At 32.2% G+C, this 26,822-nt stretch overlaps 1 protein-coding gene across 1 annotated transcript in view; it reads right to left on the minus strand.

Annotated features, from left to right (window-relative positions):
- Positions 1-444: 444 nt before the first annotated feature.
- LOC132754754 (leucine-rich repeat-containing protein 7-like) overlaps positions 445-26,822 on the minus strand; it is a 42,074-nt gene continuing 15,696 nt past the window's right edge. The window contains exons 3-16 of the mRNA XM_060745442.1: positions 26,483-26,600; positions 25,570-25,648; positions 19,526-19,615; positions 12,882-13,002; positions 11,602-11,676; positions 10,552-10,769; positions 9,902-10,031; positions 9,124-9,309; positions 8,652-8,751; positions 8,144-8,250; positions 7,340-7,480; positions 6,799-6,816; positions 1,932-2,070; positions 445-512 (exon numbers count right to left, since the gene is read on the minus strand). Of these exons, the coding sequence (XP_060601425.1) occupies positions 445-512; positions 1,932-2,070; positions 6,799-6,816; positions 7,340-7,480; positions 8,144-8,250; positions 8,652-8,751; positions 9,124-9,309; positions 9,902-10,031; positions 10,552-10,769; positions 11,602-11,676; positions 12,882-13,002; positions 19,526-19,615; positions 25,570-25,648; positions 26,483-26,600 (1,590 nt within the window). The remainder of the gene's footprint in view (positions 513-1,931; positions 2,071-6,798; positions 6,817-7,339; positions 7,481-8,143; positions 8,251-8,651; positions 8,752-9,123; positions 9,310-9,901; positions 10,032-10,551; positions 10,770-11,601; positions 11,677-12,881; positions 13,003-19,525; positions 19,616-25,569; positions 25,649-26,482; positions 26,601-26,822) is intronic.

Here is a 26,822-nt window from a genome sequence, read left to right on the forward strand (position 1 = left end):
GACTAGGAAAGAGGAAGGATGGGGTAATGACTTAAACTCGGGTCGGCCATGGTGTTTGTTCATACAGTTCGTCATTTCTTACTGTTTCAACTAATGCGAGATTGAGAATGAGACTTGGTTGGTGGAAAAACCCTGCTGGTTCGGTCATACGTAAAAACTACGAGTCAATTTGAATTATTTTCGGATTACTATAAATTCCTATTAATCAAACAGGGCACTAGTTTCATGATATGCAGCCACCCATTGACCCTTTTGTGAATTTATCCTTGCCAAGGTCACTTAGAATACAACCGTCGCGTCTAACGACCTTTTTGGTCGGTCACTGGCACTATTTCACTATAATTGTCGTTAAGTCTTTTGGTACATTTGTTGTTGTTGTTGGCGGAATTTGAAAAGCTCTTGGTTTCACTTCTTAACCTGTAATCAGAATCGAATCCTCGCATTCTACGTTGCCTTGAAGGAATCTGGGGTGATTTCCATGTGAAGCCATGGGCTTCTAGGATTGTCTGTTACTGCAAAATATGGAGATTTTTAATTATGATTTCATAAATTGGGTTTGTGACATGACATATTTCTTTTTTTTTTACAAAAATAGTGTTTTCATTCTGACTATTTCTTTTCTGTAATCATTGCCAACTATTTATATAAACACATTTAAATCAATTCTCTGCATTAAAATTGAATTTAATGGTAAAACGTTCACTAAGATGAAGAATAGCCTGTTCTTATAACTGTCATAATACAATAAGATTTGTTCGTTTTCTAAACCCAAATGAAGGAAGTCCCTCAGATTGGCAAACTATTCTCATTTCTGGCACAGGCAGACAGCAGAATTAAAACCATTCAACATGAAGATTGCTTTACAACGAAGGGATTTACCCCAAGATTAAGATGGGCAGGGTTTTTTTAGTTTATGTTTTTTTATGTTCCCCAACACTGTCAAGGAACAATATTTGGCGACACTCCAAAGCCTTTAGGTTATGGAGGGAAGATATTCGGGTGTGCAATATTTCAGGGTATTACCAAACAACCCTTTCAGTAAGCCAGTGGATAGCTTCCTCACATTGAAAGAAATATGAAGTAATAAGTTACTTAAACAGGCATGTATACCTATTTTGTTTATTTGGTTTTATGGCTCACCAACATTACTTCAGGTTCATATGCACTGATTTTGGCTAACCCGGGGTGTTAACAAACTTTTAAAGCAACCACCAAAGGTTAAAACCACCTCACCTGCTGGAGCCCAAATAGATGCAATATATTTCAGTAATTCCCAAACCGTTTTAGTCGCCTTTTATGATCACGGTGATTTGCAATTCTTGATGCCTCAACCTTAAAGGTAACCCCTGATCCGCAACTAGCGCAGCCATAATTACAGGTGAGAAGATTATCCACAGAGGTTCCTAACAAACATGAATAAACAAAAAATTAAACCCAATTACCTTAGAAGCTATATTTTGAGACAGTTCTGCAGGTGAGCAGTAAGTGAATTTGTTTGATGCCGCCCCTTTCCCACTAACAGCTGTAGAAATATCTGGGTGTAGATCCAAGGGAAGCTAACTCTAGGTCCCCTTGAAAACAACCATCATCCATCGTCTGTTGTCTTCAATATTAGATTTTTCCTTCTTTTTGTAATCACAATGGAGGTCATTATAAATATGTAACTGGTATTTAAAGTACAAGGTATCTCTATATTACATATGTCAAATTGACAATATAACCAGGAATAAACCAAAAATGTTTGAATGCAACAAGATTCATCAACTTTCTTATGTTAACAGTACAAAATAATCCACATGTAGAATTTTGTCATTATCCACAACAAGAAATAAGTATTTCCATGTACTAGTAATTATACTGACCAATCCTATTAAAAATGTTTTAAATTTTAGGACAGCTCATAAACTTGTTCTGCGCTTTTTAACAATTACCTTTTCTTGTACTACGCTCCGAAGCAGTCGGAGAGTTGTCTCGACTTCCATGTTTCTTATGCGAACGTTTATCATCGTCAGTCTCGTAAGACTGGGAGTGTCGCTGAAGCATTCGAGCCTTGTCTTTCGCCAACTTTTCCTATAATACAAACAGATTATTGTTAGTATCATCCAGATATTAATAAAGAAAAGTATCAACAGTGTCAAACATTATGACTAATTTATCATATTTCATAAGTTTAGTTTTTTTTAAGCCATAAAAAAGTCTAAATAACATTAAGCTATTTTTTTATCTACATTTGTGTTTCTCTTTTGTTACTTCTAAACATGTAAACTATATCAGGTTAAAGTTAGTTTATACATAAATAATTCTGCAAAAAAGCCACACTGATTATTTTTAACCCTTGCACTGCTAAAACAAATAATGTCTAAGCCTTGGCCACCAGTTCAGAGCAAGGTAAGTCTGTACTTATGTGCAGGACAGACCAGGCTTTTTATTGTTGGTAACTAAATTTTTGTATTTGATGATTACTAAATTCAAATTTCAAAGCAAGGAAAAGCCATTATGTTAATGGTTTCACAGTTTATCCTCTCCTAGTCCTACAGGCAAATTGAAATCATCTGTGTCCAGGCTGGCCAACAATTTAAACTAACAGTAAGTCTGAACTCAAGTAAGGTCTCAATCTAATCATCTTGATATTTAAAATCCATTAAAGTTGTAGTTCTAAGTTCATAATGGTCTAGCTTAATATCTTGAATTTTCTTTTATATTTTGGTTGGGTTTTACATTGCACCAACACAGTATAGGTCATATGGCAACTTTCAAGCTTTACTGTTGGAGGAGGAACTCAGGTGTCTCTACGTGCATTATTTCAGGCACAAACAGGCACCTTAGTTCTGTAACCTAACTGGATAGCTTTCTCACATGCAAAAATCCATAGATACTTGAAATATCTAAATATTAAACTAAAACAATATTGTTTTAAAGGCACTACTGGCAATTTTCTAACACATTTCACTCAAGTATGATTTAGAACAAACTACAAATAAAAATCTTATGCCGTATTTGAGAATAACTCCAATCCTGTATATTGACTTTTCATAATAATAAAAAAATCCCCCAAAAACAGATGCATGTTTTGTATCTGAAATTGAAGACAAATCATGGAAGTACCTTGTCATATTTATAGAGAGTGTAAGGTCAGCAAGAAAACCAGGCTTCGCCCACGTAACGTCCATCAAACCATCACCTTCTTGGAGTTAATTAAGTGTAGAGATGTTCTAATGTAAGGTGACGGAAATACAAACACGGGTTAGTTAGCTTACATACAGAAATACAAACAAACACACATATACAAACAGGCTGATAACAAACATGAAGCAGATCAGTGACAAAAAAGCTATTCAATATACAGTGATCTGATGTAATATAATGTAGTTTTAGTTTCCCTTGAAAATATATACAGAAACCAACATAAGCAGAGGCTGTGCTCAATCTCTTCTTATTTCAAAATACAAACACATCAGAATTAGGTGTGCAGAAGGGTTTTTTTTTTTAATCTTTTGTTTTTTTTATTTATTTTTTTTTAAAGAAATGTGGTGCAGAATTTGAACTAAATTTCATGTTTAACCTCAACAATCAGTAAAAGGAGAAAAGAAACTGACAAAATATAAAGTAACATAATATGGTAAGTATTTCCTTGACATTAATACGATTGAAACAATATCGAAATGTTCAAATCAGAAAAAATTTCCATACTTCGTAGAACCTTTAGAAATTCTCAAAAATTTTCAGTAATAAGCAACATTATTAATTAACATATCTTAAACAGATCTCAAAACCCTCTTGTAAGCTTAAACAGATCTCAAAACCCTCCTGTAAGTTTTTTTTGCATTGATGTCTTTTAATTAAATCATTACCTCTTAAACAATTTCAATGAAACACCATAATATATACAATCATAAAATTTTTACTCTATATGCAAAATTCGTAAATGTTTCTGTTCCAGAGATGGGGAAAATACTAATTTAAAATATAAGTTTAAAAATAACAACAAAGAACAAAAAAACAAAACAAAACATTTAAGTATCAAGGTGAATAAAAATACTAAAGACTATATGGGGCATGTTCAAAAACTACTATAAACTTCTAGTTGGATACAATCTTTTTATTCTTTCTTTTTGTTATAAATTTAAATGGCATGCAAATTAAAAGGGAGGTTAATATAAGAGGTTTAGAATATAATATTGCAAGATCAATAACCCATGCATTATATCATAAGTTGTGAAATCATTTTTTCCCTGTCAGTATTTATTATCAGTACTTGTTTCATTAATCTTTTTATTGACAAATCATGATAATAATAAAGTTACAATATTAAAGTTACAATCTATTTGGAATTGAAACATTCTAAATTTTCAAAATAGTGCATGTGACGATCTTTCCTTGAAACAAATTTAATCAATAAATGACTTTTGTTATGTTACTATTTATACTCTGATAATAAATACTTCATTTAACTAACAGAAAAATTGAAATTTAAAGAAAAATAAACATTCCATTTATATCAATTCATACTCACAACCCAAATATATAACAATAAAATTTCATCTTAAGACTTAATGTAAACAATTGCTCATAAATGCAAGTTTTCTATAAATAAACTTGTTTGCTTATCAGGCATAAAAAATGCTGAAATTTTTTTCAAGAGGAAGTCTCATCTCTAATCAGGGTTTTAATCTTTAATAGAATGGTGATCCATATCATTGGTTGAAATGCTGTTAAAATTGGTTGTTTTTTTCAGCCTGTAGATTTAAATATCCCCCTTTTTGACCATTGGCACATCTGTTGCCTTAGATAAAAATGTTATTGTTTTTTGTTTTTTTGTATATAACTGGGTTAAATGAGTAAGAATAGTTATAAGTATGATAAGTATATAATATGATAATAAAGACTAGAAATGTGTCATCATGCCACGGATGCCCCCGCATGCAGCCAAAATTTCAAATGTTATAATATTTAGTTCCAAATTTGTTTGCACAAATTATTTTTTTCATTTTAAGTTCAAAGCCCTTAAAACTTTTCAATGTTAACACAAACCATTTTCATACAATGTTCAAGGCACTGAAATTTTTCAGTCTAAACCTTTTGAAAATAGCATATTTCATATTTGTAGCCAAAATAATGGCTACATACATTTCAGCACTGAAACTGAAAGTTCAAAATTTTTCCAACATTCAAGAAAGATAAGTTTGTCCAAAATCATTGAACCACGACCAAATTCAAACTTAAACTGCTTATTCCTACGATGTATCTATATTATTTTCAAAGTAAAAGGGACATAACTCTGCCAAAAAATCATCGAACCATGACCAAATTCCAACTTGACCTGCCCATTCCTTTGACATATCCATATGTCAAATTTGAGTTGTTGGGTAGATAATGAACAGAAACTGTAAATTTCATATTATTTTCAAAGTGAAAGGGGCATTACTCTGCCAAAAATCATTGAACCATGATCAAATTCCAACTTGGCCTGGGCATTCCAAAAACATATCCATATGTCAAATTTGAGTTGAATGTGTTGTACCGTTGGGGAGATAATAAACAGAAACTGAAAATTTCATATTATTTTCAAAGTGAAAGGGGCATAACTCTGCCAAAGATCATTGAACCATGACCAACTTTGAACTTGACCTGCGCATTCCTGTGACGTATCCATATGTCAAGTTTGAGTTGAATGTGTTTTACCATTGGGAAGATAATGATCGGAAACTGAAAATTTCATATTATTTTCAAAGTGAAAGGGGCATAACTCTGCCAAAAATCATTGAACCATGACCAAATTCGAACTTGACCTGTATTTTCTCACGACATATCCATATGTCAAATTTGAGTTGAATGTGTTGTACCGTTGGGGAGATAATGAACGGAAACTGAAAATTTCATATTATTTTAAAGTAAAAGGGGCATAACTCTGCCAAAAATCATCGAAATATGACTAAATTCGAACTTGACCTGTATTTTCTCAAGACATATCCATATGTCAAGTTTGAGTTGAATGTGTTGTACCATTGGGGAGATAATGAGCGGAAACTGAAAATTTCATATTATTTTAAAGTAAAAGGGGCATAACTCTGCCAAAAATCATCGAACCATGACCAAATTCGAACTTGACCTGTATTTTCTCATGACATATCCATTTGTCAAATTTGAGTTGAATGTGTGCAATCGTTACTAAGATAATGAACGGAAACTGATGATGACGGAATGACAGAATGACGGAATGACGGATCAGGGTAACACTATATGCACCGGCCATTACATGGCGGGGGCATAAAAATGTATACATCCAATATATATGCATACAAACAGTGATTTAAAGCTCACCGATGATTTATTTCTCCGCTGGAAATAATAGCAAAATAAGCCGTAAGCATGCAAACTTAATAATTAACACTTCAAGCGAAAAAATAAACTGTTAAAAAATATCACAGAAAACTTAAAATAACAACAAAATTTTGTTAATCTACATTAAAAGTAAACTATTTTTTATACATTAAGTTTACTGGCATTAAGAAATCCCACTTCAAAAACCAAATTCATAAACATGTAGAATTACAAATGTTCATGTAAAAAAATTCAATTTTATCACCTTTTTTTTTACATTTTACATTTTTAATAACCAAATAAGAAATTCATATCTTCTTTAGTTCACAATCTGAACCTTGTTTTTATAGGGAAGTAAACCCCCAATAGAAGGTGTCCTATTCAAAGATCAAGTAAAATTAACAACAAAATAACCCATAACCAAAGTATATTAAAATACATTATATATTCTACATATTTATTTTCTAAAATTTCTACCGGTATTAAGAAGAATTTCTACAAACAAATAACAATATTCACAAAAATAAAACAAATATTTAAACAATTCTCATTAATTTATATAACAGCATGTACAATGTCTTTACAGAACTTCATTTTCTTTAAGATTCACCCTACCTAGATGCTCACATTTACATAAAAAGAATTTCGAAAAATTCACAGAATCAATTAAAATCAATAAATCTCATGTTGCATTAGAATTTAAACAAGAATCTGTGAAATCATGTATCAACATAGTAATATTCCTTCAGCTTTTGATATTGATAAAACCATGAATCCTTTTTGACATGTTTTACTAACTTTTTAATTTGTTAGACAAATCAAAATAAGATTCAGTCTGCCTAATTTCATTTCATTTGTGTTTCTTTTTTTTGGATAATTTCATTAAATTTATGTAACAAGATATTATCATTGAAAGCTTCATTGCAGAACTAAGCAAAAACAGAAAATAATATGACAGAGAAAGTTTCACATACTACGACAAGAAATATATATGAAAGGGGGGTAACTCTTCATTTACCTCTTCATAAGCTGGGTTATCTTCCCCTTGTCTAACACTAGATCCATTACTCATTTGTTGTCTAAGGGCAAGATTTTTGAGGTGCCGAGCTTTCTCCCTCATTTCTTTCGGGTATGGTGTTGGTTGACGTATTAAACTGCCCTGTACGTGAAATGTTAATAACATTATGTTATATAATCTTATTACCAACAATTACCATTCATAAACTTTGAGACAAATTTGAAATATTTCACACCTATAAGTAACACTTTAGATGGTTATTAAATGCCCCGGATTAAAATTTATTTAGTAAATATAAATTTTACATTAAACTTCTAAGTCAAAACCTCCCTCGTGATACTTTCACAGTTACATTTAATACAAATTTTATTTTCATATAGTAGTTTTCAAGCTTTTACTTGCATAGGAATATCCCTAGAAAGTTTTCTGTGCATTATATCATGCATGAGCTAAAATCCATCAATCTTGAAAAAAATTTACTAAGTGACATAATCCAACTCTTCTTGGTTTTTTAAAATTACATGGAGCATTTGTTGATTCAAAATCAGTAACTATAATTCTAAACCCATATTGTAGCAACAGAAAAACCCGCACTGTGGCAAATGAATTTACCCAAACATCCAGTACAGACCAAGATTAGTAGGCATATTTGTGCAATATGATCATGGTCTGCACTGTTCGCTATTCAGCTGAAATTATCCCTAAAACTGATGAATGATAATATTTTTGGGTGGTAAGAGATAATAAATCATCCTAGGAGACATATTACAGCAATACAAACAGTATTTATATAACAACACTCACATCAACATCAGAATCATCACCAAACTCAAAATGTATTTGTTGCCTGTTACGTCTTTCTTCCTCCCACATGGAGGCGTGAAAACTGTCAGTATCTCCACCATGATCACCTGATAAAATATAAACAAACTTACACAATATTTGACCATTTACATGCTGTGTTTTTTTCTGAACAGACTTGTGACAGCTGTTAAAAGTTATTTTTATACATCAATACAATTTTGTAAATTTTTCTGGTCTTTAACTCAATCAGATGTTGTGACAATTGGCTGGTCTTGTTTCAAAGTATCAAGGATTAAGCACTTATTTATTTAAATAAAAAAAAAAAAATTAGACCAATAAGGAAGAGAAAATAATGAAGAGAATCATTTAAAAATCACAGCCTTCAAAAAACTTATGTATAATGCAATAGACGAGTGAAGGTATTTCATAAAATTTCTTTTACACTTGTATGATATACTGTATTTTACCAACTATTGACATAATAATTAAGTAAATTTATTTTGGTTACCTGACTCCTGAAGTGGTCTCTGTGGCAAGAGGTAGCAGGTAAGAATCTTACGTCCAGTATCTGGTTCATGCTCTGATTGGTAGGTAATCAATGGTCTTGTCTATGTAATAAACATAAAAAGAATGTTAAAAGTCTGTCTTCATTTTCAAAATTTCCTTGACTTTATTAGGAATTGATACTACATGTATAGGAAACTTGAGAATTTCTTGACAATTTCAGTCAGACCATTCAAGGAAAGGATTTTATAATAAAGATCAGTGTCTACACATTAAATTTATGACAATTGTTTTGATAAAGCAGCAGCTATTGTAATAAATGTAACAATATAAGTACTGTCAGAAGTACTTTTGGTTTACTTAATTATGTCACAACCCTTTTTCCTCAATTTGACAAAATATTGCCCTTATATTTCCTAAAATGAAAAGGCTAAGACCTCTTCAAAATTTTTGGGGAAAAAGCCTGAAAGCAATACCTGATTTTCTGACAACCACAGTGCCTGTAATTCCTTACACTTGACAATTGTAAAGGGAAGACATCTCAGCTGATTGGCACTCAAGTTGAGAACACGTAATCTTGGAATACGTCCTATCTCATCCGGTATATAGGACAATTTGTTACTCCGTAGAGACAACACTGTGATACCACTGCAACTACCAAGCTGTGAAATATAATAATAACCTTTCAAAATATCAGCAGGTCCTAAACTATCTTATAAATTATTAAATATTTATAACTGGCACCTTACATTTCACTTGTACTATAGTTTGACCTCATATAATTATGCAGTAAGGAGGCTAATGTTGTTCATATTGTACCCCGTGCAACTTTATACCCTAATTCTTTATTTAGCAATTTAACAAACAAAGTTTTTGGTGTTAACTATCAAGCTAATAAGTAGAACTGAGGTGTTTCAATCAAGGTGCCGGCTCCTTACCTTAAATATATAATAGACCTTCATAAGCAAGAAAAGCTATTAGTAAAATAAGAAATTTGGAATAAGAAAAAAAAAGTGTCAGTACCAAGTTAAAACCAACCAAAATCATCAATAAATAAATAGATATTTTTATCACACACACATATTTTATGTAAGGCAGTAACAAAAGCAAAAAAATATTGCTATATAGTCAGTTTACCTGCATAATGCATGAATTTTAAATCTGCACTACTGTAACCACTTTGTTTTGAAGATTTCATATTTTCGAAAAATTAATTCAAAATGATTAAGATGAACTCTTTAACAAAATGATTACCTCTGCAGGAATGAATTTCAACTCATTTTCATCAGCATATAATGTTCGTAGATATCTCAGAAGTCCGAGACTTGATGGCAACTCCTGTAAACTATTTGCACTAACGTTCAACTCGGACAATGCAGACAAGCTGGAATATATTATATATCAATTTCATATTATAAACAATATGACTCAAGATGTAAAGTGCAATTCAGTACAGTAATAATCACTAAATATTTTAAATGGACTTGTCAATTTTTCAATCTAGACAAAACTATTTATTACTTTTAAGGAAATTTTAAAATATGTACTAATTGAATAATAAACAATGCAGACTATGGTCTAACTGCTGATCTAGGTCTGCACTGGTTGCTTGGGGAGACTCTGTTGTTGCCATTAAGGATATGTGTTAAAACAATATATACATGTAATAAGAGAAGTATCAAACAATGGAAACGGGTTCTTTGATGAAAGGTGGTCTTTAATAAAGGTAATTTTGTACTGAAATAGTATATAGAAAAGTATAATTGTGATATTTAGTAGCATGTTTCCTTTATAGGTTTAAGTTGTTTGTTGATCAAAGGTTTGACTGTAACAATGTAATCATGCAATTTGCTTTGTATTTACATAAATGTATTTTGCAAAAGAAGATGCTACAAACGACTTACCCTCCTAGGTTTTGTGGTAGAGTAGTGAGTAAATTATCATCCACCTTCAGTGTTGTAAGATTTCCTAATTCACCTATAGAATCTGGAAGAGACTGAAGCTGATTGGTTGTTAGATGAAGATCAGCCAATGAAACGCAGCCTTCTATCTCTGATGGCAGAGTTTGTAGACAGTTCTTGCAACCATCAAAGAACATTAGTTGTTTCAAGTTACCAATTGTCTGCAATAAATGACATGTTATCAAAGCTCTGAACTCTGCGTGCAATGTGCAATTCTTGTGTTGCAGAAGATAATACAAATTGAATTCCATTTAAGATATACTATGCTCTAATTTGATATGAGAAAATATTGACAATTTCTACACAAGACTAACTTTACTTAACCTGTTATAGGGAGCGCAGCTTCCAATGCAATTTATGAATTCTTTTATTCAAATAAGACAAAATAGTTAAGAATTTTATGGATTAGTGTAGTCTATCTTTAAGAACGTTTTCCGAAGTTTTCTTATAGACATTAATTATAGGCAAAATGAAAAATGTTCAATAGAATTTCTTTAAACTTGGCATGTTGTTAGAATATGATAATTGTGGTCACCGTTCTCGTTTTTGAGTTATCTGCCCTTACTAAATTTGCCCTTGCTAAATCTGCCCTTGCTTGCTAAATAGTTAATAGTGATAGGGAATAAAAGGTGCTTGTAATCACAATTACTCATACACATTGAATAGTATAGACTTGCTTATAAACCATTCCTTTTCTTTACTATGTAGACAGTAACAAAATTGGGTAATGGAAAAAGGGCTCATATATTCACAAATGACAAATGAAATAATCAAATGGGCTTCTAAATTGTCAAGTGACTAAATAATCAGACTGCTGAATGAAGAGTAATGTCATCTTCACTTTAGTTTGAAACTAAACATTCCCTAGTAAACTCACCAATTTTATAACAGGTTATCTACTAAGTATAACAATTGTCAAGTAAAAACATAACCTGTGCCAGTTATGTACATTTTCAAATACAACTGTTTTTCAAATTCCTGTAACATACTTACTGGAGTAATAGACTGTATTTGATTATTATCACACCAAAGTTCCAACAAACTGGACAAACTTCCAATAACATCAGGCTGAAAAATTAGTTTACTAACAATAGACAAACGTACATAATTATACACAACTGTATTTCTTGCTGGTTTGAACTGTAACAATTATAGTGCCTCCAAGGCTTTATATTTGAAGAAAGGCTCATTTACAGTTAAAACTATCTTTTAGAAACACAATCTTCTTTCAGCAAGCAAGAAACATTTTCTCACACAAAAAATAATTTCAAACCACAACCAGGATCCTTACTTATACAGGTGCTGCGAAACATTTCCTACTAGATCTTCCACTTTTACATTTACTGAGTGTGTATTAAAATTATTAATATAATCTACACAATTCTCATGAACATGAACTTAATATTGTGCTTTTATTTCCTGTAATAAATTGGTGACATGCATAAAATACAAGTAGAGTAATAATGAGGAAGTTTTCTGTAAACCTATGTATGGAGTTTTCAACAAACATAAATTTCTTATTAAATCTGAGCCAGAACAGGTTTTTTCTTTTCTGCTTTGTTGTGTAACTATGTTTGAAATGAACAGACTCTATTATCACTTATGTATCTTTACTGACTTTTCAGCTTTATGGCCATTTATCAAAATATATTTGTTTGTTTGGTTTTACGGCACCAAATACAGTCTATGTCATATGGAGTAGAAACAGGAAAGATAATTTTGGCTAGCCTCTGGTGCTACAAACTTTAAAGCAACACCAGGGGTCAAAACCACCTCACCTTCTGGAGCTAAGAGATGCATAGAATCCAGTTATTAAAACCCATTTAGTTGTCTCTTACAATGACACAGAGATAAATGGTGGTTGCAATTTTTCTGCCTCAACCAATAAAGGCAACCCCTCAGCCATCAAAAGCCAAAGGGGCTATCAAAATATAACAATTTGATATGATTATATAGTTTTAAGAACAGCATATTGTTCTAAGAACACCACTTTGTAGTGGTTTTACTGGAATCATGATTTTTGTTTATATTAAAGGCCATAATGCTGAAATATCAATAAAGATACGATACAAATGACAATAGAATCTGTTAGTATCACAACCCTACTATAAGGCGTATAGATTACATACGTGTATACATTGAAATGCTAGCAACAAAGTCTTTCTTAGTATGATCAAACACAGAAATCCACTCTGTATAGCATTTCAAGCTGTTACAAGAGCACTACTAAAAGTGTACTTAGACAATAACTATCTCTATTTTTATATCCTTACCAGTTCACTGAACTCATTCTGTCCTATATCAAGTTTCTCCAGTTCTACTAGCCGAGAGAAAGACTTTGGTAATGTCTTCAAATGGTTTTCTCTAATCTCTAAAATCTTCAACTTTGATAATCTACAAATAGCAAAAAATAAACTTGTTATTTAAAATGAGCCGTGTCATGACAAAACCAACATAATGCGTTTGCAACCAGCATGGATCCAGACCAGCCTGCGCATCCATGCAGTCTGATCAGGATCCATGCTGTTCGCTTACAAACCCTATAAGAAGTAGAGAAACTGATAGCAAACAGCATGGATCCTGATCAGACTGCGCGGATGGGCAGGCTGGTCTGGATCCATGCTGGTCGCAACCGCATTACATTGGTTTTGTCATGGCGCGGCTTAAATGTTTACAATAGTAGAGGCAATAGTAACACGGATTAATCGAATTCCCAGCTAAACCTTTACCTGCACAGGAAACAAAAATGACTACCCTTTGCCACCAGTATAGTGAGAGGCTAGTCTGCTCAACTGCGCAGTCTGTAGGGTTGGCTGACCGACTTCAATTATTCAATTCATTGAAAAATAAATGATAATAAACAGTTCAAGAATGGAAGGAAGACAACTCCAAATAAGAAACTCGCAGGTTATGAATTATAATATGGAGCTTTCTGCTGATCATTTATATTGTTTGGTCAATAGTTTACATACAAAATACTAACTATAATCAGTAATGAGTTAAGTTTAAGCTAGTCAGGACTGCACTGAAGTGCTAGAATGAACATAGGTATTCAATTGCTACTTGGGTGTCCAGGGTGAGTTAAAGATACCCTAACATATTTCTGTCTTAAGGTGACCCCTCAATTCGCTAACACTGTAAAAGGCAATTATAAACTCTACAATAATGAGACTAAAAGATTATAAATATGTGCCGGTTTTTCACAATTTTTATATTTGTAGGTATCCATCAAAAATATAGCACTTTAGGTATGACAATGCACCAAGACATAATAAAGAATCAGAAATCTCACACACCGAAAATAAGCAAATAGGGACAATAGTAAATACAGGTACCGAACCGATTTTTATCATAAAAGGAGGGGGGACCTACTTTATTACACGCTATCAAGTATCGTCAAGGTCTCGTATATCACGCAGTCATTATCATACACTATAATAACAAAATCTGACAAGCTGCCGCTACTTGTGATTCTATCTTGTGTATCGAAACATCAAAATTAGAATAACTTAAGGGCACTTCAAAACATTTTGGAGATAAAAATAATATTATCTACTGACAAGAAATTTGATATCTATACTTTTCTACAGCTTGAAATTCAACTGAAACTTTTTCCAACTGTGCAAATGTACACAGTTTGTATGAGAATTTTACTCCTGCCGTTGACTTTATGGGTATAAGTTATGAGGGGAAATGGTGCAAAGAAGACAAAACTACTCTGGTAGACAAATGGATACATCTGCAGGACAACATTAAATTTTTACATTTACAAACTGTAAGGTTAAAGATTTCTAATGTAAGGCAAAAATTTTAACCCTTGCCCTAATGGAACTGAAAGAAATTAGTCTTTCCCATCTGTGCAGTCTGACCAGGCTCTATACCATATCTATATCAGGCAACTCAATTGTTAACTTCATCCCATAAGTAATCAGAAATGGTGGTGATAAACAAATGGCCTTATACATTTCACATAGTCAACCAAAGCGCCAAACTGTGCCTAATTGGGGATTGAACTAACAAATCCCATCCAGGTCTTTTGACCTTATCCCCACCCTTCTAAAAATTTCATTTTCATACGTCAGGCCTTGTTTTAACATGTAATATGCCTTAAAATTTAAACCCTAGACTTAAATACTCTAACTTTCCCTTAAGCTTAATGCGCAGATTGGGTGTTAAATGAAAATAGAAGATAAAATAGCAAGGTTCGATGGTTTACTAAGGTATATAAACTAATGTTTCACAATAATCATTAAGCTAATGCGTTTTTTTTTTTACCAATCTAATTATCCTATCTCTAGATCAGAATTAGAAAAGTTCAACAGATAACTAAGATAGCATGCCATACAAAACGTTTAAACTTCTCAAATACACAAAAACCTTTTGTACAGCCAAAAATAAGAATAAAAACGCAGACGACTTGAAAGAAATAATCTTTTGTTATCTTTGCCGAGATAAGGAATTCTTTATATATCACTGGCATCATTAATAATTGGTGGATCAATGGGATTTTTTTTATTGTCTGGTCTTTTGTAAATGATCAATGATTTTTAGGGTTTAACAATGGAGTAAAGGGGGGCGGTGCTTAAAATGCATTATGGGTAAAGATGAACCTGACGACCTTTGTGTAATGGTATGGGGTAATAATTGTATATAATGAATTCTTCTACATTTGAAACTAATAATCTTAATATTGTTATCTTGAGATAAGCTTTCTGTAAATACATGCATGTACATACTGTCAAATCCAAAACAAAGTCTACGAAAATCAAAATACAATTGTTACAATGTCATGGCATATTTTTATCTCATCTTGGAAAAGCTATAAAACAAAATTGATTGCTTTAATAATTTTGCTACAAAAATAACATCAACATAATAACTCTTTACCCTGATAACTTTATTTTCACAAAAATAAATTGCCTTTATCCATACTTATAATAACAAATATATCTCAATCAGTAATTTATACCAATCTAAAAATAGAAACAAATTTACTGATTCATGAAGCCAACTGTAATTTAAGTCAGGTAACCTTTTCGAAAGTTGATAAGTGGTATTTTTCAACAATGGTATCCTTATGACTCTTATGTTATTAACACACCATTAAAGGGTACATTTGTGTGGTACACTGACCTGTAATTTGTAACTGTATATGCCCGACTGCTGCAGTGATGGTGTAAAGTTTCGCACAATGCAAAAATGAGATATTACCTACAGCTGAATGAAAACTTGTTTAAAACATTGGCTAATAGTTTTATACAAAGGAACAGAGTTAATCAAGGTAGAGCCACCAATTCTGTTGCCTTTGTCACTTCCTTACATGAAAGAGTTCAAAGATCTTTGTAGGCTTCGAACTCAAAGTTGTGAGTGGCAGTTGGCTGCACCCAGTGACCTTAACTACTCAGCTTTATAAATCTCTGATATCAGTCACCTGATGAGATGACTTCCATAGTCTTTATCAATTTAAAATATATTGTAGGGAAAATTTCACATTAAGTACTCAGTGAAAAGCCAACAGTTTACACCATGATCAGATGAATGTGCCAGCTGATCTTCCAGATTTGCACTGGTCATATTGGTAGAATTAACTGGCGCCTGCAGATTAAAGTCATTGAATTGCAAAACCGTATTGTTTTTTTTACAGAATGATATTTGGTCTGCACTAATGTACACTAGTGTGTGTATTTGAATTTATTTATACTAGCCACCAGTTACCCATATGGGCGAGTCCTCCAAAAAAGTGTAAGTCATTTTAGACTTTGGAGGATAGTGCAAGATACAGATACAGAAACATGCCCCGATTCCAGAAGCTTCTCCTGGTTATTTAACATGCCAAGTGTTACACTCGATTTAGTCTCATCTGAAAAACCGTTTAAGTAATAATAGTTGGCCAGCCTGGTAATCAAACCAGCAATGTCAAGATTACAAGTTTAACAGATTGACCCCTGACTCGGACTGGCATTGTTCTCTCTGGGCAGTAGCCTTATAATATAAGCAAGTCACTATGGCTACCAGCATCAAGAGTCAACCTATAACTTGCTGTAACAGAAAGTAATTAGCTTAGAGCAGGGCCAGGTACAATGTTACTTAATGCTCATGAGAAAAATAACATTATTGTACAGGAATAAGCAGTTGCACAACAACAAATTCATTAATAACCATTTACTAAACAGTAAAGAAATGTAATAAAAGTTTGAATGACCCTGTCTTGTATCTCTTATATTTCTATTTATAACAACTGATTCAATTGCAAACATGTAAATTGTCCTTTTTGACAGGTATAAATGAAATTCATATAAACAACCCTGACTTTGAAACATAATCCTAATTATATTATCTATGATTTATATAAAATCAATCAACCTATTTACCAAAAATATTTAACCATATTTATTTTTTATTTCATAACCAAAATTATTAAATTATGCAAATATTAATAACTGATCCCTGCCCTTCCCATTGAATACAAAATTATGTCAGTATTAAGTTTCTATATTGAGGAATTACATAACAAACAAGCAAATTCGTTGAATTTATATCCCCCGCCGAGTACTGGTTATTATTAACACAACAACTGAAGACATAAGGCTTTATTTATATATTAATCATGGCATAAACTGTAAAATTCTTTGAACTTGAAGCCTTGTACCTTCAAACAAGAAGAGTTTTTAAGTTTTCACTATATACATATAAGGAAAATCTATGACCCCCTGGAGTGGGGCCAATTTTGACCCCAGGGCTAAAATTTGAACAATTTTGGCAGAGGACCTATATGTTATATCATATACCAAATATCAAAGCTCTAGTCCTTGTACTGTCAGACAAGATTTTTTAATTTTGCATTTTTGAAACTCCTTTTCTGGCACCGTGTGACTGATGATTGTGATTGAAAATTACAAAATTTTACTAAGTCAAGGGCAATAACTCTAAAAATACTAAAAATATCCAGACGAAAATACCCAGGTGCACAACTGCACATGCTGATCAACATTCCCATAAAGTTTCGTTGAATTCCAGCCATTAGTTGCAGAGAACTACTCCGGAAACGAAATTCGGACAAAATTTTACTGAGTCAAGGGCAATAACTCTAAAAATACTAAAAATATCCAGACGAAAATACCCAGGTGCACAACTACACATACTGATCAACATTCCTGTAAAGTTTCATGACTCTAGGTCAAATACTTTTTGAGTTACATGCGACACAAGTTGAAAATTACAAAATTTTACTAAGTCCAGGGCAATAACTCTAAAAATACTAAAAATATCCAGACGAAAATACCCAGGTGCACAACTACACATACTGATCAACATTCCTGTAAAGTTTCATGACTCTAGGTCAAATACTTTTTGAGTTACATGCGACACAAGTTGAAAATTACAAAATTTTACTAAGTCAAGGGCAATAACTCTAAAAATACTAAAAATATCCAGACGAAAATACCCAGGTGCACAACTCCACATGCTAATCAACATTCCCATAAAGTTTCGTTGAATTCCAGCCATTAGTTGCAGAGAACTACTCCGGAAACGAAATTCGGACAAAATTTTACTGAGTCAAGGGCAATAACTCTAAAAATACTAAAAATATCCTGACGAAAATACTCAGGTGCACAACTTCACATGCTGATCAACATTCCCATAAAGTTTCGTTGAATTCCAGCCATTAGTTGCAGAGAACTACTCCGGAAACGAAATTCGGACGGACGGATGGACGGACGGACGGACGGACGGAAGGACGGACGGACAACGCCAAAACTATATCCCCCTCCCGATTCCATCGGCGGGGGATAAAAAGATATATGAATAGTTTTAATATTCAATACACTCTACAGTAATTACACAAGTACTTCAAGCAGTACAAGGCTATTAAAATACTGCTATCCGTGGCAGAGATGGGAAGGACTGAGAAAATTAATGCTAATTACCATATTCATGTCTGACAATTCATATACCCTTCACTATATTTAACCTTGTCATAAGAAAAAACTCGAAAAATAAAAAACAAGGTTTGGTATGTTTGGGAATTTCATAGATTAAGGCATACTACATGTGCTTAAAAAAAATGCACACAAAATGATTAAAGTTTTAAGACATTTTGTATGATACTTTTTTTGTACCCAGTGCCAAGCTTATGTTGCTTATCAACATTTTACCCAGCTGCAATGGACAGTCATTTGCCTCCGCCACCATTAAAGATTTCGGCCAGATCCTACAGATGTAGACCAGACCCTAAACAGTCTGCCAACTTACTTTAAACTTGCATTTAGTTGTCCCCTAAAATGAGATTGGACAGATCTATAATGGAAGTTGGACAAGTCTAAAATACAAATTCTGCAGGCTGAGGGTGAATGTGATGATGCCAGTATGCATAGATCAATGACTTGTAATCTCGGCATTGCGAGCTGGCCAATAAAAATTACTAAAACACTCTTTTGGATGGGACTTTGAATCAAGGTGCTGTGTATGAATGCTTAGAATACTTGGCATGCTAAAGGACTTGCCCATATGAGCAACTGGTGGCAAGTATAAGTAACTAAGAAATAACACAACAATGATACCCTCACACATACAGAAGCTTCTTGATGCTGCTATAACAAAACTGAAGGCATGGTCTTACTTTGATGTAAAATACAAAACTTCTCTTTAGCCTTGACCTTAAACCATCCTTTACATTCCACCAAAGGATAGAATCAACATACATGTACCAAACTTTTATAAAATTCAGTCAATAAATGAAGGTACTGGAAGAAACAGAAAGTAGGTGTGATAGGATATTGGAAGAAAGGGCGAACTGTAGACATCATTTAAATATTTTGACAAGCCTAAATATGTCCTTCCAAAATCCATAGCCGAGGCCCTAGCTGAATCTGGGAACCAGTGGCCTTATACAGAATCATAAAATAGGGTACCATACCTGCCAAAGTTTCCAGGGAGGTAATCCAGGAATGTATCATTGAGATACAGTTGTGTAAGATTGAGCAGTTGTGTAAATCCATCTGGCAACCTAAAATTAGAAAGAGAAAAATATATTCCCTTTATACATATTAAATACCACCTAAAAATAAATAAACAATAGAAACAATTCAGCAGTTTGCTCATGGACAATTTCAGTAAATCAGTGTCAATTTCTCCAAGAACTTTTCTTTTCTAAATTTCATGTATTTGACACAGACTTTATAAATAGATGGTAAAATCATTTTAAAATGCAAAACTGAGACAAAAAATTTAACTTAATCAAAATTTAAGGACACACACCCTATGCCTTTCATTTCCTAGAGAAATATTATTCAAGTCCATGAAAAGGCAATCTTGATACACAAAAAACATGTTTGACAGCGTATTGTACAAAAAAAACACTTTTTTTTTTAACTTAAATATTGAACTGAAAACCATGTAATATGGGAATCAAGTTTCATAATTAAATACTCAAAATATTTTCATTAAAGTTTTGCTCTTTTTTTAATGCCTCAATCCCACTTGTAAAAGTTTGTATAAGCTACTGTAATAGACAAGTCATGTCAGTTTTGATAATAAAACCTATGGTCCACAATACTCCGGTGTGGAAATGTTGAATTTTACAACATTCCCAATCAGATAAAAGCTTCAATTTCAGACAAATAAATTTATACAATATCTGATTCAAATGTCAAAAATTTAATACATCAATTACGGTTATATATGAAGGTCTACAAATTGTCATTTAGATATTTCATTGACAGACATACATCTAAATCTGCCATCAAAATCGCAATGCGATTACGGGTGGCCATAAAAAACGAGGCATTGTTGAAAAAAGTAAAACTTTCACTCACAAGGGTTAAGATAAATTAGCTAAAGTATAGCTGTTTTTAACACTGCTATTTTCTCAGCTTGATTCTTTTATGTACCTAACAAAGCCACTTAAACTTTCATAAAAGCAAAACTGTGACGGTTTGTACAAATTGTTACAAATTGCTACATTTTAATAGGGAGAAATTACAGTGTTAAATCATGTATTGTGATTGTTTAACAAATTATGTCTTTAATTCTGGGGTGAAATGGGACGCAAATTGGTACAAAGTGGCCCAATTTTGATAAAAATCTGAAACGCACCTAATAAACGTAAATATCTGAAAAATCATTACAAAATATACCTACAAAAAGCGAGAAAGGTGTATATATCAAATTCTCTAATATCAGATTGTTGACCTATCTCAAGAATTTTTGCATGTTTATAAGATATTAAGTCTATATGTTTGAATGTACATAAAAATGATAGGTAGAAATTTTATCCTGACATTATCGAAACTGTCATGAAATTCTTTAATTTTACAACAGGTGCAGGTATATAACTGTCAAAACTTCAGAAAAGACTTTCCATCCTGTAACAACATTTATGTAGATTTTATGTTACATACTATACTATATTAAAGAGAATACACCTGTAATAGGTAATGAGTATTTAATGTGTCATTTAATGGCATGTGGATAATACTAGTTTATATTTCTTCACCATTTCCCATTTTAATTTCAATTTCTGGTAAAATCTTCAGTCACCATCAGAATACAGGGGTCATGCATATGATATATGAGCCGTGTCATGACAAAACCATCATAATGGTTTTGCGACCAGCATGGATCCATACCAGCCTGGGCATCCGCCCAGTCTGATCAGGATCCATGCTGTTCGCTATCAGTTTCTCTACTTGTTATAGGGTTTGTAAGCGAACAGCATGGATCCTGATCAGACTGCGCGAATGAGCAGGCTGGTCTGGATCCATGCTGGTCGCAAACCCATTATGTTGGTTTTGTCATGACGCAGCTCAATTATATAAGAACTTAATGAAGAAAAATCTAAGATGTTTCTATATACATTATTTCAGGAATGAGCTGTCACATTTGCTGAGCCACTCCAAATGATCATCCCAAATTCTTTCACCTCTATTTCTTTTACATCTTTTTACAAGATAGTAAAATGATTATTTGGTATTATAGTATGTATTAAAAGAAACAAATCTGTGTTGCCTATAAGAAATTAACACTTGGATTTTTTTTTATTCACACTTTTCCAGACTTGAAAGTGGCTTTAAACATGACATTGAAAACTAGCAAGTCAAACAATGGGCATAATCATGTTAAACTCTAGGACAGTTATGTTCTCTTGTCTGAGCATACATGTTTAAAAATATTTATAGTTCAGGTTATTTGTTATACCGTTGTAAATGCTGTCAGAAAATAACCAAAGCAAACAACAAGTTTTGCTTCATTTTTCAATAAATAAGGAACAGTGCTGTGACCTAAAAGCTGAGTCCTCGTCCAAATTTTTTTTTATGAGAATAGGTGGTTATGTGCCTCAAAGTGGCTATGAAATTAGAAAGTACCCTACTCAAGCTAGCAAACATTAAACTATTTGATTTTCATACCATATAATTTTGATTGGCTCTTTTGCAAAGGCAAAATACATGCTTAGTTGTCAAATTCCAAAGGCAAAGAAAAAAAGGAAACTTTTCGTTCTGTCGTTCGTTTTGAACATTTTTTTATGGAATTTTGTAATTATTTTTTAACAAGTGAACCTTTTCTGACCACATAATTATCAATATACATAACGATAAATATGAATATAGGCTATTGAAAGTATGCTCAATTTATTGTGAATACCCCGATTGTGTTAATATTTATTTATTAGTTCAAAGTAAACAATTTAAACCATTGTCAATGAATACATTAATAGGTGGTTCTACCTTAAAACCCCCAATAATTGCTTATTAAAATTCATAAATCAGCACAAATTAAACATATTTTATGGGTATTTTGGAACCACGATAATTGAGATATTGAAGGATTTCTCTTATGAAATATGATTGATAAAATAACACTTAATCCGGTTCTTTGATAATGCTACCTATAGATATTTTTCTGTGGTACCTTTATGTATGGAAGTGAACAAATTAGTAGTAATAGAATATGAAGAGTGGTTCATTGTACTTTAAAGTATACTTAGTGTATAATGGCACAAATAATTGAAAAATGGAATTGCTATTTTAGTAATTAGTGAAACACTTCACTCAAAGCTTAACCCATTTTTTCCTCCAAATAATGATTCAACTGAATTTTTAACAATATTCCCATTATTTGTTTCCAATTTGTGAAGTATATATATCAGATTTTAACATAAAAATGAATTTTTCAATGTTCTATTACTTATTTCTTATTTATTCAGCAAATATATCACATATTTAACAATGAAATGCATTTTTTTATCAATGTTGCCATTATTTATCCATATATATCAGGTTTGACCACTACATGCATTTTTTTTTATTAAAATTCATCTTGGTACCTGTTAATAGATTTTACATATACAGAGGGACATTATTTAAATATGGATGGTCAGAAAAGTTTAGCATCAATAATTTAACAACATTCATGTTATATGCAGAATGACTGTTGTCATTACCGCGACTTATTAAACATGACATAAACAGACTGCGTGGATGCGCAGGCTGGTCTGGATCCATGCTTGTGGCAAACGCATTAAGTTGGTTTTGTCATGGAGCGGCTCAAATTTACAGATTCTGATCAAATACAGACCTCCTCTAAACAAGCAAAAGTCAATTTCTGTACATACATGTAAGTTGTTTGCAGCAAATGGCATAATACATAAAAAAATTAGTAAATAATTAGTCGTTAAACAAAGTTTCATGGAAAAACACAAACTCAAGGACTCAAGTATTATAGACCTTATCTATTACATGACGTCCTGGAATTCACAGGAAAGTGTAACTCAAAAGACCGAAAGCTCTCTTTCTTTTTTTCTTACACAAAAGAATATAAATCAGGTCAATTGACACTAAAGTTGCGTAAAATTCAGGAAAAAGTTTACATAAATTGGCCACAAATGTTTGTTTGAAGCTTGAAATTGGTAATGTTTATCTGTGAACTTGCTCCAATATAAATATAAGCTTATTGGATTTTTTTTCACATAGGTGATTAAGTATTCAACAGATTGGTCATGTTTAATAAGGTGTTTTCATGGGAAAATACTCCTAAAAACACCTTTGAGATCAGTCCTTCAGCTTTGCTATTTGAATAAATTTTAGCCTCATTTGATTATCAATCCAATTTAAGTGTTATGTGTATCTTTTAATCTTATTATACTATATTCTCATACATCACACTTCAAAAAACTTATTCTAATTTGTATATACAGTTCTAAGGCCTTAAAATAACTAAACAATTTTATAATTTGACCTATTATTACAACAGACAACTGAAAATTGAACTTCCGCGACAAACTTCTTATCCAAATTTGTAATGAAATTATTAAACAGAACAGTAATGTGACAATATCAAAATGTTAAAATAGTAATGCATAGGGCTGGGTATTGATCAGAAATTTCCGATACGATACGCATTGCGATACAGACCAACGATACACAATACGTATTGACGATACAGTACAATGATGCTTCATTGTTAGGATGTACTTATTAAAAGTACTATTTACATTTTATAGATGCCCTGGTGAAATATTATTGAATCTTTCTTATATCTGTTTTAGATTTTGACTTTGTTAATGATGATATATAATACAGAGCAGGTGCATAGGTACCTTAATTAGTACATTTGAGGTAATATGTTGAAAATGACATGATGGTCCCTTTTTTAGATAAAACAATTATTTTGAAAAAAAAAAATTAAAAAGCTTTGTAGAAAATAATTCAATGCAAAAATATAATTATGTAAATACTAGGAAAAGTTAACGCAGAAAATAATTAAAACATCACTATTTTATTATGACAGGAGTCTAGTACTGTCTACAAGTCAACTGTTCTAAATTATAAGATCTTTATAATAAAATCAAATTTTTGTAGAATTTGAAATATATACGCTGAGAAAGTATTGGAACCGAACATTGAAAATTTTCTAACAAAAATCATGTTTTTTCTATCTTAAACGGTAAAATTACAATAAAAATATAAATATCATGTCATGATGTTGTGTGTCGTAATCCGTAACGTACGCGGGAAACGGTGTTTAGCTACATCTTCGCGCAGTCACATTTATTTAGTTAGCAAACTACATCTTGGAAAATCAATAAATTTGTTGGATTTATGTGTTCACAATATGTGTTTAAAAAAATTACAAGTAAATGTTTGGTCTAATACAAACTACTGCCGACCTGAAAGTAGTTTTTACCAGTGTTAGAAATAGGAGATTGAATGGCCGGATAAATTTTGACACGGATTTATCCATCATTTTGTGTTTTGACAATATTCGTTGTTCCACCTGAACTAATCAATGCAGCCTTTTCAAATATTTATGAGGGCCTTCTTAACATTTACTTTAGAGAAAATTCCACACTTTTGACTTTTGTGCGGACATTTTAAAGACGATAGTTTTAATGTAAAGCCATCATGTTTATAAGTGTTATTAGGTTGTCTCCCTTTGTATCGGTATAGCTAAAACCCGATAACCGTACCGTATTGAAAAACGGAAAATCGATAAATACCGATTTACCGGTATATTGATCCAGCCCTAGTAATGCAACTGTTCATCAATTTCTTGCTTTTTGTTTCTAATTCAGAGTTTCTGCCTTAAATTTGACAGAGTCATTTGTTAACACCAGGATTTTCTTTTGAAAAACATGAGCGATTACTGATCACGTGTCGCCTGATGACGGACAATTGCATGTTGCAGATACTGTGTAGCAAGAGACCAGGCCAAAACACAGTTTTTTATTCAAGGGCCATAACTCAGTCAAAAATCATATATTTAGTTCACAAAACATTTTTGTTGTAAGTCAAATTTGTCTTTACTGGCCATAGAAATTTAAAGGATTTTTTCTATCATCAAAACTGAGCATCTGAAAGTATGAAGTCTGATTTAGCAGCACAGATATGTAGGGAGGCCCTGACTTCATACTGATCACACCAGCACTTAAATGCCAGTACTAAAATTGCAATGATTTATACTTACTTTCCAAGAGGGTTAACACTAGCATCAACTATCTGTAGGTATTTACATGTCTTTATGTTTTCTGGGATATCTATCACACCTGCAAACATACAGCATGGATGTCAACATCATTTCAATATCATTCCATCAATATAAAGAAAATTGAGTCTATTTCAAATTGTTTAATTTCCAGTTAGTAGTTTATATTTCTTACAATAATATATGAACACTTTTAGTTACTGTCCTAGACTTTTAAAGATATGAATTTTATAAAATGGAAGATGGACAGAAAACAATTACACCACCTTGTAACTATCATACAAAGAAATGACAATATTTTATTCCTGATAAATGTTATAAATATCACGTAACATTCTACTTTATTTAGAGTTCTGTCACATTTGCAAAACCCTTAGCTTCTTGGTGGCTACAGATTCTACCCATGCTGCTAAGTGCCCATAAAAATCAGCCAGTTGCTGACTGATCATGGCCAGAGTGCACTGTTTGCTATTCAGTCGGTACATATTTTAAATTTTTTCCAAAAAAATGAAAGTTGTTTCATCAAAACTGAAAGATGGATTAATCCATTTATGTTAGCATGGTAAGGAAGGTTTTAAACACTTTTGGAAATTTCTGGCATTACTGTTTTTAGGAAGAAATTATGGTATTTCTCCATCATTTTACACATAAGTAAAGACCAAGGTTACTAAGAACCATCAACCTTCTGTATGCCAGATGAATAGCTTCATCATAAAATAAAATCAATGTCCCCTTGCTGAAATCAAACCAAAAGCAAGGAGAGGCAAGGAATTCTGGATAAGCAAATTTACCACTAAGTGAACTTGCTCACTTAACAAGACTTTACTTCGCTAATTTAGAAACAACAAGTACTAATTTGTCAAAATACAATTACGAGAATGAGAATTTAACCTACCATTTTTACTGAGGTCAAGGCTTTCAAGACTGATAAGATGACCGATGGCCGCTGGGATCTGCTTGATCTCATTGTCACTGAGGCTCAACTTGCGTAGACCATGACAGTAAAACAGCTCCTGTAAAATTATACAAAATGTCACATATGGATCAAATCATGTCAAGTTATATTATGTATGTATTATATCAGATCAAATCATATCATATATGAATAATATCAAATTAAATAATATTATGTATATGTTATATCCGATCAAATCATGTTATGTATATATTATGTCAGATCAAATCATGTCATGTCATATATTATATGAAATAAAATCATGTTATGTATCATGTAT

Source organism: Ruditapes philippinarum, unplaced genomic scaffold (genome assembly GCF_026571515.1).
Source record: "Ruditapes philippinarum isolate M1 unplaced genomic scaffold, ASM2657151v2 ctg4547_1_1_1_1, whole genome shotgun sequence".
Lineage (NCBI taxonomy): Eukaryota > Metazoa > Mollusca > Bivalvia > Venerida > Veneridae > Ruditapes > Ruditapes philippinarum.